The sequence below is a fragment of the Elgaria multicarinata genome, chromosome 2 (genome assembly GCF_023053635.1).
Source record: "Elgaria multicarinata webbii isolate HBS135686 ecotype San Diego chromosome 2, rElgMul1.1.pri, whole genome shotgun sequence".
Taxonomy (NCBI): Eukaryota; Metazoa; Chordata; class Lepidosauria; order Squamata; family Anguidae; genus Elgaria; species Elgaria multicarinata.
Window position 1 is genome coordinate 159,498,077 of NC_086172.1, and position 14,256 is coordinate 159,512,332.

The 14,256-nt window shown below is 41.0% G+C and overlaps 1 protein-coding gene across 2 annotated transcripts in view; it reads right to left on the minus strand.

The window, feature by feature from the left end:
• Window positions 1-6,831: 6,831 nt before the first annotated feature.
• The window catches only part of CLMN (calmin), a 90,803-nt gene continuing 83,378 nt past the window's right edge, over window positions 6,832-14,256 (minus strand). For both annotated transcript variants that reach the window (XM_063118013.1, XM_063118014.1), the window contains 2 exons: window positions 14,043-14,107; window positions 6,832-13,572 (listed from right to left, as the gene is read on the minus strand). In XM_063118013.1, the coding sequence (XP_062974083.1) occupies window positions 13,407-13,572; window positions 14,043-14,107 (231 nt within the window). In that variant the 3' untranslated portion in view covers window positions 6,832-13,406. The remainder of the gene's footprint in view (window positions 13,573-14,042; window positions 14,108-14,256) is intronic.

A 14,256-nucleotide genomic window follows, 5' to 3' on the forward strand; every position in this document is an offset into this window, starting at 1 on the left:
GCACATCCCAAGCTCATTTGCATGAAAAGGTGGCCAGAAGGTAGGTCTCTAGATGTTTGGGACTTCAACTGCTAGAAGTCCCTGCCAGTGTGGCTAATGGTCAGGAACACTGGCAGTTAAATAACAAAACACTTGAGAGTTCCACTTTCTGCCCACCCCTGCTTAGATCATTGTAGGACAGCAGGAATTGTCTTAAGGGTTGTGTGGCCATAGTTAAATGTTTGTCCTTTTTGCTCATTAAGTCCGCACAACTTGTGACACACCAAGGCAAATGTGCCCTCCATCCTGTTATGCACTGTGGCCTAATTGGCACTTGGGCATACTCTGAATTTTACAGTCCAAGGCACCAACAGGAGGTGGAGCCTGGTGGGCCTCCCTACATGGCCACATTCCATATTCAACAGTACTGCAGACCTGTTTTACATATTACTAACCTGTCCCTCATCAATAGCCCTCATGGTGAGATACAATCAATAAAAACAATTCAACAAATAACCACAAAACAATAATCCACAATCAGTGATGGTAAATCAAACCATTAATAAGACCCCATAGCTTGGAGAAACAGCCAGGTCTCAACATGGTACCAAAATGAAGCCAAGGTTAGTACCAGCCAAGTCTCCAGAGATTGTGGAGGGTGGTGGCATTACATAACTGGGGTGCCACAGCTGAGAAGGCCCTATCTTGTGTCTCCACATAATGTACCACTCCCAACAGTGGGACACAGAGGACAACCCCCTTGGCAAACCTTAATACTCAGGCAGGTATACGGTCCAGTTTCTCCTCTAAAAAACAATAATCTAGAACACATATTTCTTAAGGAGCTAGCATTCAATTTAGATAGAGAAGGGGATGTGAAAGACTCAAGTTCTATTTAGTGAAACTGAAATAGTGATAATATTCATAGCCCTTACCTAGACTAATGAGCAGGTGATGCTGCCTTACGTTAGGTCAACCTACTTGTTCATCTAGCTCAGTATTGCTTACCTCAACCGGCAACGACTCTCCGGAGTCCCAGAAAACGTTTTTCCACATCACCTTTTTTTTAAGGGCTATGAATAATAATAATTAAAAAACCCTTTTTAGTATGGCTGTGCACTGCTTTGGGCCCCAAACCCCAAATCTGAACCAAGGTGGGTAGATTTTGCCTTCTTCAGTCCGAATCTAGATCAGGCCCAGATCAGGCCAAGCCACCTCAGGGCAATAGTGAGCTGTCGGTCCCACTTATTTGAGGACTTACTTCAGGACTTACTTACTTACTTCGGCACTTACTTGAGCTGTCCTGAAGCCACCCATCCTTGATGAGAGCTGCCATTTTATACGAAGATGGAGGCTCTGTAATTTCCTAGATCTAAGGTCTCAAACTATGGCAGCCATAAAGGGCCATTTCTGGAAATGTGATGTGGCTGAAAGTTGTGTGTGTGTTTTCTTGGTATACACGTCCCTCCATTACTCTACAGCCTCCCACACTTCTTGCATTGTCTGATCTGAAAAAGCCCTATGGGAGGAGGAGACGATTCAGGCTGGGGATTTAATCTAAGGACTGTCCTTCCTCCTCAGAAGAGGAGGAAGGACTGTCCTTCCTCCTCAGAAGAGGAGGAATTGTGGAAAGCCTTTCCATATGTATTGATCCAGTGTAGCGACAAAGCAAATCTGAAGTAAAAGGTCATGCTGTTGTCATTAAGATTGGCTTAGAGTTGAAATAAAAATGTAATGAGCTCATAGTGGACCCAAAAAAATTCAGCTGTGTAATGGACCAAAATATGGAACGAACCAAAATATGCAGTTATATTCCTGATATCGTAGCCTAAGATATTGTTGGGTTATTGTGCCAGAACTTTTCTCTCTCTGGAACTCTGTTTGTGCTCAGAAACAAACACTCATCACGCAGGTCTTACACAGCAGAGCTGGTTTATTTCCTTCAGGCTTCTGTGCAGTTCAGTTCAGATCAGCACACTGAGGCATACACAGAGAGCAGTGATCGTAGAGCAGTGATCAGAGAGCAGCGATCAGTTCCATTTTACACAAGTGAGAAACTATATACACATCTTACACAATTGTTATCTACATTACATACAGCTGTGATGAGGCTAACTTAGAATCTTGGCAAAGTTCCCAGAACAGCCTCTATCTCAAGGTAATTGCCCAGATAGACTTTCTCTGTTTAACCCTGAGATAGCCATACACACACAATTTTAATGACTAAGCAAGTATTTCTTTTCATATACTTAACAGTCCTCCTCTTGCGCATGTTGTTTAAATTGTGTTACAATCTGAGACCCAGCTTTAAAAGCATCTCTTTGTGTTTTACCATTGATACTGGTTTTGTGAATAAATCAGCCAACATCATTTCAGATGGACAATATTCAAGCTTAATCCAGCCCTTCTGAATTATATCTTTCACATGAGAATAACGAACATCCACATGTTTAGTTCTTGGTTTACACTTTTCAGATGTAGCCATACTAATACATGCCTGATTATCCTCAAATATGGTTACTGGTGTCTCAATTTCCAACCTTAGATCAGCAAATAATTGTTTATACCACTCAATCTCATTACAAGCCAGAGATAAGCTGATATATTCTGCTTCTGCACTAGAGGTTGCTACACAATTTTGTTTTCTTGTATACCAATCAATCAAGGATTGATTGTAAAAGAATGCTGCTCCACTGGTAGACTTTCTATCAATTGAGTTAGCCCAGTCAGCATCTGCATAAACACAAAAATTTCCATCTTTGTGTGTAGATATTTCCAATTTGTAATTGATTGTACCTTTTAAATATCTCAATACACGTTTTACAGCTGTCCAATCAGTTACAGAAGGTTTTGTCATTTTTCTGCTTAAAAGATTTACAGCAAATGTAATATCTGGTCTACTTAGGTTTGCTAGATAAAGTAAACTTCCAATCACACTCTGATATTTCTGTATGTCTTCCATTTCAGTACTGTCTGTCTGATTTTGAAAATCAGTGACCATAGGAGTGGCAACAATTTTACAATTCTCCATGCTGTGTTCTTCCAGCAATTTTTTAATTTTGCCACTTTGTTCAATCAGAAATGACCCTGTGTTAGAATCTTTTGAAATTTGCATTCCCAAATAACTTTTCACTGAACCAAGGTCTTTTAACTCAAAATGTCTTTGCAGCTGGTTTACAAATGTGTTTTTCTGTTCTTCTTCATTAAAAACCAGTAACAAATCATCTACATAAATCAGCAAATACACTACATTTGAACCATCCTGTTTTGTGTACAAACAATGATCAGCTTTGCTTTGTTTAAAACCCATTTTGATCAATACATTGTCCAGTTTCTTATTCCAACACCTTGCTGCTTGCCTCAAACCATATATGGATTTTTTCAATTTACAAACTAACCCTGGATTTTGTTGTAGGTGCATAAACTTCTTCAAAATCTATTAGATATTTTTGAGCAAATCCTCTTGCTACCAATCTTGCTCTGTAACGTTCCACCTGTCCTTTCTCATTTTGTTTTACTTTGAATACCCATTTACAGGTAATGGCTTTACGACCTTCAGGTAAAGGTACTAGCTCCCACGTTTCATTTTTTTCCATTGCTCTGATTTCCTCTGACATTGCTTCATGCCAGCCCTGAGCTTCTGTAGGTTCCATTTCCTGAATTTCCTCAAATGAAGTAGGTTCATAGGCTATTAGTAAAGCTCTATGAGAAACCTGTTTGCTTTGGTATTCATCTGAGTAACGAATTGGAGCTTTGCGTTCCCTTTCTGATCGTCTTGGCATAGTTACAGGCATAGTTTCCTCCTCTACAGTTTCTTCCCCCTCCCTCTCTTGCTGAGATTGTTCAGGAATTTCTTCTGTTTCTACAGCTTTCTGTTCTACAGGCAAACTTACATACTGTTTTGTTTCCTGCATTTGTTCATGAAAAACTACATCTCTGCTCACAATTACACTTTTGTGATATGGAGACCACAAACGATAGCCTTTTGTTTGTGTATCATATCCCAGCAGTTTACATTCCAAACCTCTCTGAGCTAGTTTTCCTGGTCTGTTTTCTTTCTGAATATGAGCAAAACATTTACTCCCAAAAACCCTTATATGTGACACTCTAGGTTTTCTTTTGTAAAACATTTCATATGGGGTTTTTTCATGTACAGAGTGGTAAAGCCTGTTTAACAAATAATTTGAGGTGGACAAAGCTTCTGCCCAGAACAGATTAGACAATCCTGACTCTTTCAATAGAGCTCTTAACATGTTCTGCAAGGTTCTGTTTTTCCTTTCTGCAACTCCATTTTGAAATGGTGAATATGGAGCAGTAAGGTCATGTTGTATACCTTCATCACTGAGGAATTTTTTAAATTGGTTGCTAAGAAATTCACCTCCCCGGTCCGTTCTTAGATTAGCTATAGGTTCTTTAAATCTATTTTTACTCCACTTAACAAAGGCTTTAAACTTTCCAAAAGTTTCACTCTTCTGTTTTAACACATACACAAATCCAAATCTACTGTAATCATCAACAATAGACAAGAAAAATCTGTTTCCTCCTTGACTTGTCTCAAAAGGACCTGCAAGATCTGCATGTATTAATTCAAAAATTCTTTTTGTTGTTCTCTCACTATGTTTTGGAATGTTTGACTTATGACACTTGGTTTCACTGCATACATTACATTCTACATAGTTAGAACATGGTTTGATTTTCACTCCTTCACACAATTCTGGAATCTTAGAAATTGTTTTATAGTTAGTATGACCAAACCTTTTATGAGTTAAATGGATACACTCTTGGTGTGGTTTGCAATTGGCTATTGTTTTTGTTGTGACTTTGCTGGCTACAACTTCATTTTCTGTACAAGTATTAATCACATACAAAGATTCTTTCATTATTCCCTGCACACACACCTTGTTTCCCTGTTTTATAGTACAATTTTCTTCAGTAAAACAAACCTCATACCCCATTTCTGTTAACTGAAACACACTTAGAAGGTTTGTTTCTAATTCTGGTACATATAAAACACTTTGTAGTTCAACTCCCAGACAATCAAAATATACATTACCCACACCACAAATCTGGATTTTTGTTCCATTTGCAAGGGTAACACACTTTTGCTCTGAAGTAGAAGTTTCCAAGGTAACAAATGAAAGTTTGTCTTTTGCCATACTTATTGAAGCCCCAGAGTCCAAAAACCAAGGATTCATTGTCTCTTTGATTCTTGCTAGAAGACACTTCTTTGTTGATTCAGCTTCATTCATTTTGTTTTCTTCTCTCCACTTTGCTGTTGACTGCTTTTTCTTCTTCTTGTTGCAATCCCGCCTTAAGTGTCCTGTGGAACCACAGTTAAAGCATTTCCTTGCCTTTAATGCAGCCACCACGTCAGAAGATTTATGGCTTTGTTGAAATTCAGCCACAGGATGTTTAAAGCTCTGTTGTTTTGAAGCTTGTCTTCTTTCATAGGTTTCCAGTAGTTTTCCAGCTACATACTCGAGGGTTAAATTTTTCTCCTCTTGACTTTCCATCATGGTGACAACCGCGTCGTACGATGAATCAAGACTTGACAAAATCACATAGACTTGGTGTATAGTTGTAAACTCCATCCCTCGTGCCCTGAGTTGATTGAAGATTTCTCTCATGCTTTTCAAATGGTTTGACATAGACTCCCCTGGTTTCAGCTTCATTCCATACAGTTTCCGGGTTAGAATTACTTTACTGCCCGCTGTTTCTCTTTGATATACAGCTTGTAGCGCATTCCAGCACTCTTTTGATGTATTCAAAAACTGAATGAAGGAAATTTGAGAGTCTTCCACAGCTAATGCAATAACTGCCATTGCTTTTACATCGTCCTTAAACCATTTAGCATTCTGTGGATTTGCTCTATCTGGTGGATCCTCTGTGACTACATACCACAGTTCAGCCTGAATCAGATACATTTGCATTTTGTAAGACCATAATGCATAGTTAGAGTCATTCAGCTTTTCTAACAATTGATGCAAACCAGACATATTAGCTCCTGCCATTCCCTCTGCTTTAGGAATTGGTATCTCACCGTCCTCCTGCTCAGAGTCCTCCTCAGAGTCAGCCAACTGAGATTTTTCCTCACTTTGCAGCACTGGCTTTAGCTTGATGTCCTCCTTCATCAACAGTTTTCTGTTTTAGCAGACTCCTGGTTCTGGTTCTGATACTGCACCGTTCCCATCAAGTTCTGGTTCTTCTGCCTGGGTTAGGCTGGCGTAGGCTTCCTGGACTGGACTGGGCCCATAACCTTTGTTGGGTTATTGTGCCAGAACTTTTCTCTCTCTGGAACTCTGTTTGTGCTCAGAAACAAACACTCATCACGCAGGTCTTACACAGCAGAGCTGGTTTATTTCCTTCAGGCTTCTGTGCAGTTCAGTTCAGATCAGCACACTGAGGCATACACAGAGAGCAGTGATCGTAGAGCAGTGATCAGAGAGCAGCGATCAGTTCCATTTTACACAAGTGAGAAACTATATACACATCTTACACAATTGTTATCTACATTACATACAGCTGTGATGAGGCTAACTTAGAATCTTGGCAAAGTTCCCAGAACAGCCTCTATCTCAAGGTAATTGCCCAGATAGACTTTCTCTGTTTAACCCTGAGATAGCCATACACACACAATTTTAATGACTAAGCAAGTATTTCTTTTCATATACTTAACAGATATGAATCCACATGCTTGGTATCCCATGATATTTGTCTTCTCCGATAAAAGCTGAAAGAATTAGAATTGTAACAAATACAACTTGAACAACTGTTCAGTCTTCTTAAATACTTAGGGTCACACTGGTATTTTTCAGAGAAAAGCTCACAGACAAAATTGATTTAGTACAGAAAATCCATCTATTTATTTAAAAATTCGAGGCATTAGAAAATAACGTTTTAAGCCATTCACTATTGCATCCTCTCTTTTTTTTAATTATTACTACAGATCAATGGGTTTGCAAAGAAAATAAATCCCTTTTGCTCTTGGTTCCAACTTCAGAGATTAAGTGCAAACATTCAGTGTATAACTGACCAGGAAAACATACCAGAAGTACAGAATGTGCTCATTTATTTCTGTGCTTCAAAAATAAACCCTTCTCAGTAACACCATGTTTCAGATTGTCCCCGCTCAAGAAAAATGGTAATATACCTGCCCAAACCTGAATAAACCAAATTTTACTAGTGTATAGACTTCAGATCTCCAGTGTTAGAATTAACAGCACTATCCTATTAGTATTTACTCAGAAATCTTGTTGAGTTTAACAGGCCTTACTCCCCGTAAGTGGATATAGGGTAGTAGCCTTAATAAACAAAAACTGTACTCTGCAAGCAAGAGAGAAAATTGGTGTACAGTAGTGTGAATGAAGAAAGTTTGTTTCTATTTTACATTTTTATCTTGCTTTTTTCCCAAGTTGCCCAAGGCGGTGTACAGTTCTTTTTTTTACCCTCACGACAACACTGCGAGGTAGGTTAGGCTGAGAGAGTCACCCAGTGAGCTCCATGGCTGTAGGGATTTGAACCTACATCTCCTTGGTCCTAGTTTGATACAATAACAAGAATACAATAAAATGATCAGGATTTAGAACATTCCTTCTGTTTAACCCCCTTAGGATTTGACAGTGGTATGATTTAGAAAGGCTGCTCTTATTTTTCTTGCAGCTAGTGCAAATAAAGCTATCCTATAGCTGATGAATTTGTCCACATCAGCCAAAAGCCATCTAATCCCTGGTCCTAGCTAAGAGGGTTGCATCAGTACACCCTAATGCCTTGTGCCAATTTGATAGCAGAGTTAAGAAGGGCTCAGGGAATAATAATAAAAAAAATCAGGCTATGTGTCCTCTCATTTTTGTTTAACATTCTCACATTTTGTTCTGCAATCTGGAGGATTGATTTGGTTTTGTTTTTAAATTATATCTGTGGGTGTCAGGATTTTCCCTCTAGAAGCATGAGTGTCAAGAAATCTTTTTTTTTTCTGCTTCTTTTTTAGATTGAGCTGCCTGTAAAAACTCCATTTCATGGAGCTGGGCCTGCACAGACTAATTAAACCACTTGCTTGTTATCACGTGTTGTTCTGGCTTCAAGTCCAGAGCTGAAGTTTTGCCTAATGAGACAGAATGATTTCAGCTGGGCTTCTGTGGGAATATCCTACCCCTTCCCGAAAGCCCGAAGAAACAATTCAGCCAGCTAGTGATTGGCTAAAGAGGCTCACCTCACATTTGTCAAAAGCTATCGAGTATAAAAGGCAGACGCTATGGCTATCCTGTCTTCTGTTTAGTCTTCGTCCTATATCCCACACTAGAGGCATTCAAGAGGCAGCTGGACAACCATCTGTCAGGGATGCTTTAGGGTGGATTCCTGCATTGAGCAGGGGGTTGGACTAGATGGCCTTGTAGGCCCCTTCCAACTCTGCTATTCTATGATTCTATGATCTTGCTTTTGACTTGTCACAGTTAGGGCCCTGTTCTATGTGAAGCCTCACGTTTTGTTATTTTCTGCCTGAACTATCATTTCCAAACATGCTCTGGCTCTTCTATGCCTCTTCTATTTTCCCCTTACCCTATGTAAATAAACTTAACATCTACCTCAAGAGTCCTCCCAATTAAACCTTAGTACTAAATTCAGAGCTTCCCATTTGGTTATTGCTACTCTTTAAAGTTTCAGGCTTAGGGCTTGAAATAGAGGGTGCTTAGGCTCTTATTTCTGAAGCCTAGGCATGTGCCGTAACATCTGAGAGTCCCCTGGCTCAAGCTGAGGTGGACGTAAGTGATGGTGGCAGCCTACTTTGGTAATTATGTGTAGGGGTGTGCACTGCCTCGGGCCAAATCCCTGAATCTGAGGCGAGGTGGACCAATTCAGCCTGCCTCAACTCAAATATGAAGCAGTACTGGGTTAGCTCGAGGCACCCTGAAGCAGATCAGCACTGAAGCCTCAGAGTGCCTCAGGCCAATGGTGGGCCACTATCCCTGTCCGCCCATCTGTATGGAAAAGCCAGCATGTGGCTGGCTGTGAGTCCATTGGACTCACCATACTCACCTCCCTCCTCATCCCCCCGCCGCTGGGACTTACCTTGCCATGTGTCCTCCCTGAGAGCCGAGCTGCGATTTAAATCACGGGGGCGCCTTTTTTTAATAGACCACAAACTATAGTGGCCATGAAAGGCCTAGTTTGTGGCCATAGAACTATTAAAAAGAGAGCCACCATGATCGTTACTTTAAATTATGGCTCAGTTCTCAGGGAGGAGTATGCATAGGAAGGCAAGTCCTGGCAGCAGCGGCCCTGGGTAGGGGGAGGAGGGAGCAACTGGGGAGTCCAAAGGACTCCTGGATGGCCTTACGCCCAGCTTTCCTACCCAAAAAAAATCCCTTGAGGAAAAGATGGAATAGCTCCACAACGTCTTTGAGCCGTGCCAGCATCTGCCCACCTGGAAGTACCCGTTAGCTTGCAATCCTAGGCACACTTCCCTGAGAATAAGCTCCCTGAATACATTGGGACCTGATTTTGGGTCAACAGGCTGACGACTGCACCATTCATGGGCAAGAGGTCAAGGTTACAAACACCCTGCAAAAGCTAGAGCAAAGGATACATTTTTGGCTTCGAACAACAGCATTTTTCAAATCCTGACAGGAGCTGTAGGCGGCCACTGAGATGTGGGCCAGATGTTGTGTTCTGTAAGCATAACAAGATGTTCCAACTCTGTTTGCATTGCTAAGCCTGGAGCTATCTAGTGCCCCAGATCTATTTCACAGAGTTTTACTTGGTGCCAATGGAAGGTCTTTTGCCCTTTAGTTTAATTGCCATGCAGGGGGCAATTTTCGGTGGGATTGCAGCCGGGAAGGGAAGGGTTAACTCCCCCTTCCCACTTGCTGCACTCCCACCCCACCCCCTCTGCCTGCATCTTCCTCTGCATGGCAATTAAGCTTTGGGGGGGGGACTTTCTCCTTTGGCTTGGGATGATCTGTATCAGGGTGCAAATTAAGAATTTATTTTGAGATGATTTGAGAATTTAATTGGTGGCTCTGCCTCCTGTGCAGTTTAAATAAATCTTAAGCCATTATTTCTGCTTTTGCAAATGTAGATATAAGATCAGCATATGCAGATTTGTGTCCTATGGAAACGAGCCCCAAATCTTTTAAATGCGTAGCAACACCCTGTTCATAAGACAGAATAAACCCTGTTCTGATAGTCTGCATGAACTATCAACTTGTAAGAGTTTGGGGCGGCAGACTGTGTGGGGCTTAACCTGTGGCCTCTGGGGCTTGAATGGCTATTCAATAAGCAATAAAATGAAAAGGTGGGTGGTGGTTTGGAATGATGATGATGATGTCGATGATGTTGTCCTTGTTTTTCAGATAGAGGAAGACTTATTTTGGGTAGGGCAAGGCTAATCAGTAGCATCAAATGAGATGTCCCTCTGCTCTTTATAGAAGACTTCCTTTTTAAAAAATACAAAACAAAATGCCACAACATGCCACATCAAGCTTTGGAGAAAGCTCAGGGGACTGCATCCAACTGATTTCCCTTGGTGATTGGGATGCTGGGCAAAACAGGAGTGCATGTTACAAAACAACCAAATTATGACCCTATTCAGAAGACACACTAAACTATGGTAGTTAAGCATTTTGACCTAAACATGATGGTTTATTGTTTCGTGAGAACCATGACTTAACTTGTGTGAACCATTCATAACCATGGTGGCTACACAATGCTCACCAACCATTTGCTGCAAAAGGGTTAGCAGCCTAACCATGGTTTAGTGTGTTGTCTTAACAGGACCTAGGTCACGCCAAGGCATTGTGGGTTATTTCTGGGCAGATTTAATTTAAAAAACCCTTTTATTAACTTATCTAACTTTTAAACACTAATCAGTTATCACTTTTGTTTTGCACAGATTAGTATCTGTCCATGCTGTTTTCTCTCACTTGCTCATTTTTCTTATCTTACTTTGATTTGTCCCAAACTTTGGGAATTTCTCCAATCTTAAATTTGGTTCATCCAAGTCTCTGAAAAATTCTTTTTAACAATTCACATGAAAACTCACATTTTTGTGCACATTTCTTCTCGTACATGTAGTTTTGTCTAATATAGCCATTTTTGCAGGCAATTTTCCTTATACAATGCATTTTCGAACATTATTTGCTCTGATACACACATTGTTGAACTGTTTTTTAATTGGAAAAATTCATTGGAGATGTGCAAAGTTCGAAGGGTAACCAAGTTTTGGTTCACATAGCAGTTCGAAAGTATGAAACTAGGGAAATTTGCATTAAAATGCTAATTGAATGAATTTCTCCTCATTCCTAATTCCAACCCAGGGAGCAAATGTGGGTTCTGGAAAGAGATAACATGGCATGTATGACAAGCACACTATAATGGACTCTAAAGAAACAACCTTGCCAATATTACATTTACACAACGGTGGACAGCCACGTGACAGCTTCATGACAGAGCTAGGAAAATGAAGCCTAGTGGTGGATGGCTATGTAGGACGGAGCATGGATTGAACTCTTCACTGCTACTAATATGGTACTCTCAAGCTAACAACTGCCAGTCTCCTGCCTTGGTCAATACAACACAGCACTGTCATCTTTTTTTCATTATACCCATTGCCCCACTCAACCATCCGCAAACCCCAAAGGGTTCCAAGTAATATTTCTTGTCTACATTTCCACTGAAAATGAATGAGGCCCCTCTTTCACTTTTGTTTCCACCTAGAGTAGACTTCCCCAACCTCATGTCCTTGAGATGTATTGAGGTACAACCCCCCCCCCCATAATTCCCAGCCAGCAGGGATATCAGCTCTGTGGGCTGGGGTTGACGGGAATTGTAATCCAACACATTTAGAGGGCACCAGGATGAGGAAGGCCGACCAAATGCTCTGTCTGCCTTTACTTCTGATATACTTCAACATAAAAATGGCTAGTTTCTGATCCGAAACCATATGGCATCTATCTGAAGCAAGCTCTCAGTAGCTATTCTGGATTTCTCTAGTGTAAACTAGCTTGATCCTAGTTGCATATGTCAGATATTAATAACTTAAGAGAGTCCTACTGCGTTTCAATTTATGAAGGGCAATCTTCAACCGAAAATATCTACTGGGAAGACAACATAAAAATACTTACAAACACATACACAAATATATACTTGGCAGATTTTATGGCTGTAGATAAATTAGAATTACAAGAATGACTTCTGAAGACTAGAACACTTTAAATCTAGGATTTCCCCCTCAAATATTATTCATTTTATTTAGTGTCCTATAAAGCAAGGCACAAACATACAAATTTTTTGAATAAAGTCATTAACCCAATGACTTCTTTCTATACAGATCTAGCTATCTATATAAATATATAATATGTACACAAAGTCTTTGTGCTGACACTTCATAATATAGCTGGACACAACAATAAAAGAGTTAAGAACCCCTTTGGAATGTGCTTCGAAACCTATGAAAAACAGTTACAACGTCTGAGGCTTTTTAACTTAGAAAAAAAGATGAGTAAGGTTGGACATGATAGAGGTGTATAAAATCATGTGTCGTGTGGAGAAAGCAGATAGGGAGACTCCCCCCACCCCCCTCGTAATACTAGAACCCAGGAATATCCCATGAAACTGAATGGTGGGAGATTCACGCCAGATAAAAGAAAGTAGACTACAGAATTCACTACAACTAGGTAGAGTGATGCCCACCAACATGGACAGCTTTAAAAGCGGATAAAACAAAGTCATGGAGGATAAGGCTATCAAAAGGTACTAGTTATGATGGCCATACATTCCTCCCCTATCAGAGGCAGCGTGCTTTGGAATAGCCATCACTGGGGAGCAATTCTGAGAGATGGCTGTTTCCCTCATGTCCTGCTTATGGACCTCCCACAGACATCTGGTGGGCCATGGTAGGAACAGAACGATGGACTAGGGAAGCCCTTTGGTTTGATCCAGCAGGGTGCTTCTTACATTCTTAACCCAAGTCCTGTTGCTTTGGCTGGTGTCAAGCCAGCATGAAGGCTAGGCATGGTTGGGCACCACTCCTCAGCAAAGGCCCACTGACCATGGCCCCCCTGGACTTGCTTCTCTTCACCATTACAACCTACTTTTTCACCTATGTCTCTCTCTTGCCCAGACAATGGTGGCAGTGACAAGGAGGAGCAGTAGATGTCATTTCCTACTTGCCTACTGGCTCTCTGCCTGTCAAGCAAGCTAGTGGGAGGAAAAATGAGAAAGGACGAGGTGCAATAGCAGCTAGCGACAATAGTGGTGAGAAGGTACAATCTCTGAAGGTGGATGCCCATTGAGGATATCTTGCCCAAGGGCCCTCAAAAACCTGGCGCCGGCACAGGCAGGCACCTCTATCTCCTGAAGAAATGGATTTGGGGCACAGAAACAAAAGCGTCAAGCCACTATCTTTTATTATTCCGATTCACTCCCAGAGATCAAAGCGGGCTGCTAGTAAGCTGTGGGAGGAGCAATAAGCAGTAGACAAGGACCCAGAGGAAAACAATGAAGTAGAAGAGCTCAGGTTGGTCTGTCTGGGAAGTGGTGGCAGGTGTTGGATCTGCCTTTTCTGGATCTTCTTTCTTTTCAGGGTCTTTTCTCTTCCTGAAAAGTATATAAGAAATAGGTTACAAGTGTGGATGGGCTGAGATCATTACTGGAGGCCCTTGTCCGCATATCTTTGCCTGCAGATGTTAGGACCATAGGAAGCTGCTTTATACAGAGTCAGTCCATTGGTCCATCTAGTCCCGCACTATCAACACTAACTGGCAGTAGCTTTCCAGAGTTTCAGGCAAGAGTCTTACCAGCTATGTATTCCTTGTTACCATTGCAAAGCATCTCTGGGACTGTGTGAGGAGATATAGGTCAGGGATGCTAGCCAATCTGCACTATCCACAGCCAGATTTTACTACTCCTTTGCAAAACTGGGCTGTTGTTGTTCCAAAGCTTAGCTCTGGAGAGAACAGGATATGTTTGTACTGAATGTGGTTACAAGTGCTTTCCAACCAGCCAAAAGTTACATCTGTCTTAACTCTACAGCTTCAACATATAAAAAGAAAGGGAAAAGTACCTACCTGACAGAGGGACTTGTGATTTCACTTGTGGCCATGCTGTTCTGTACATCAGTGCTGCCACTTTGCTGAAAATATTTAATCCATTAGTGTAACGACAACACTTAAGCCACTTAAGTTGTAAAACACCAGAACATAGCAAATGAACTACTTTTTTGTACATCAAATCAGGATAATCTGGTAAAACCAATATCACTCATCAACAAGGAACAAGGGA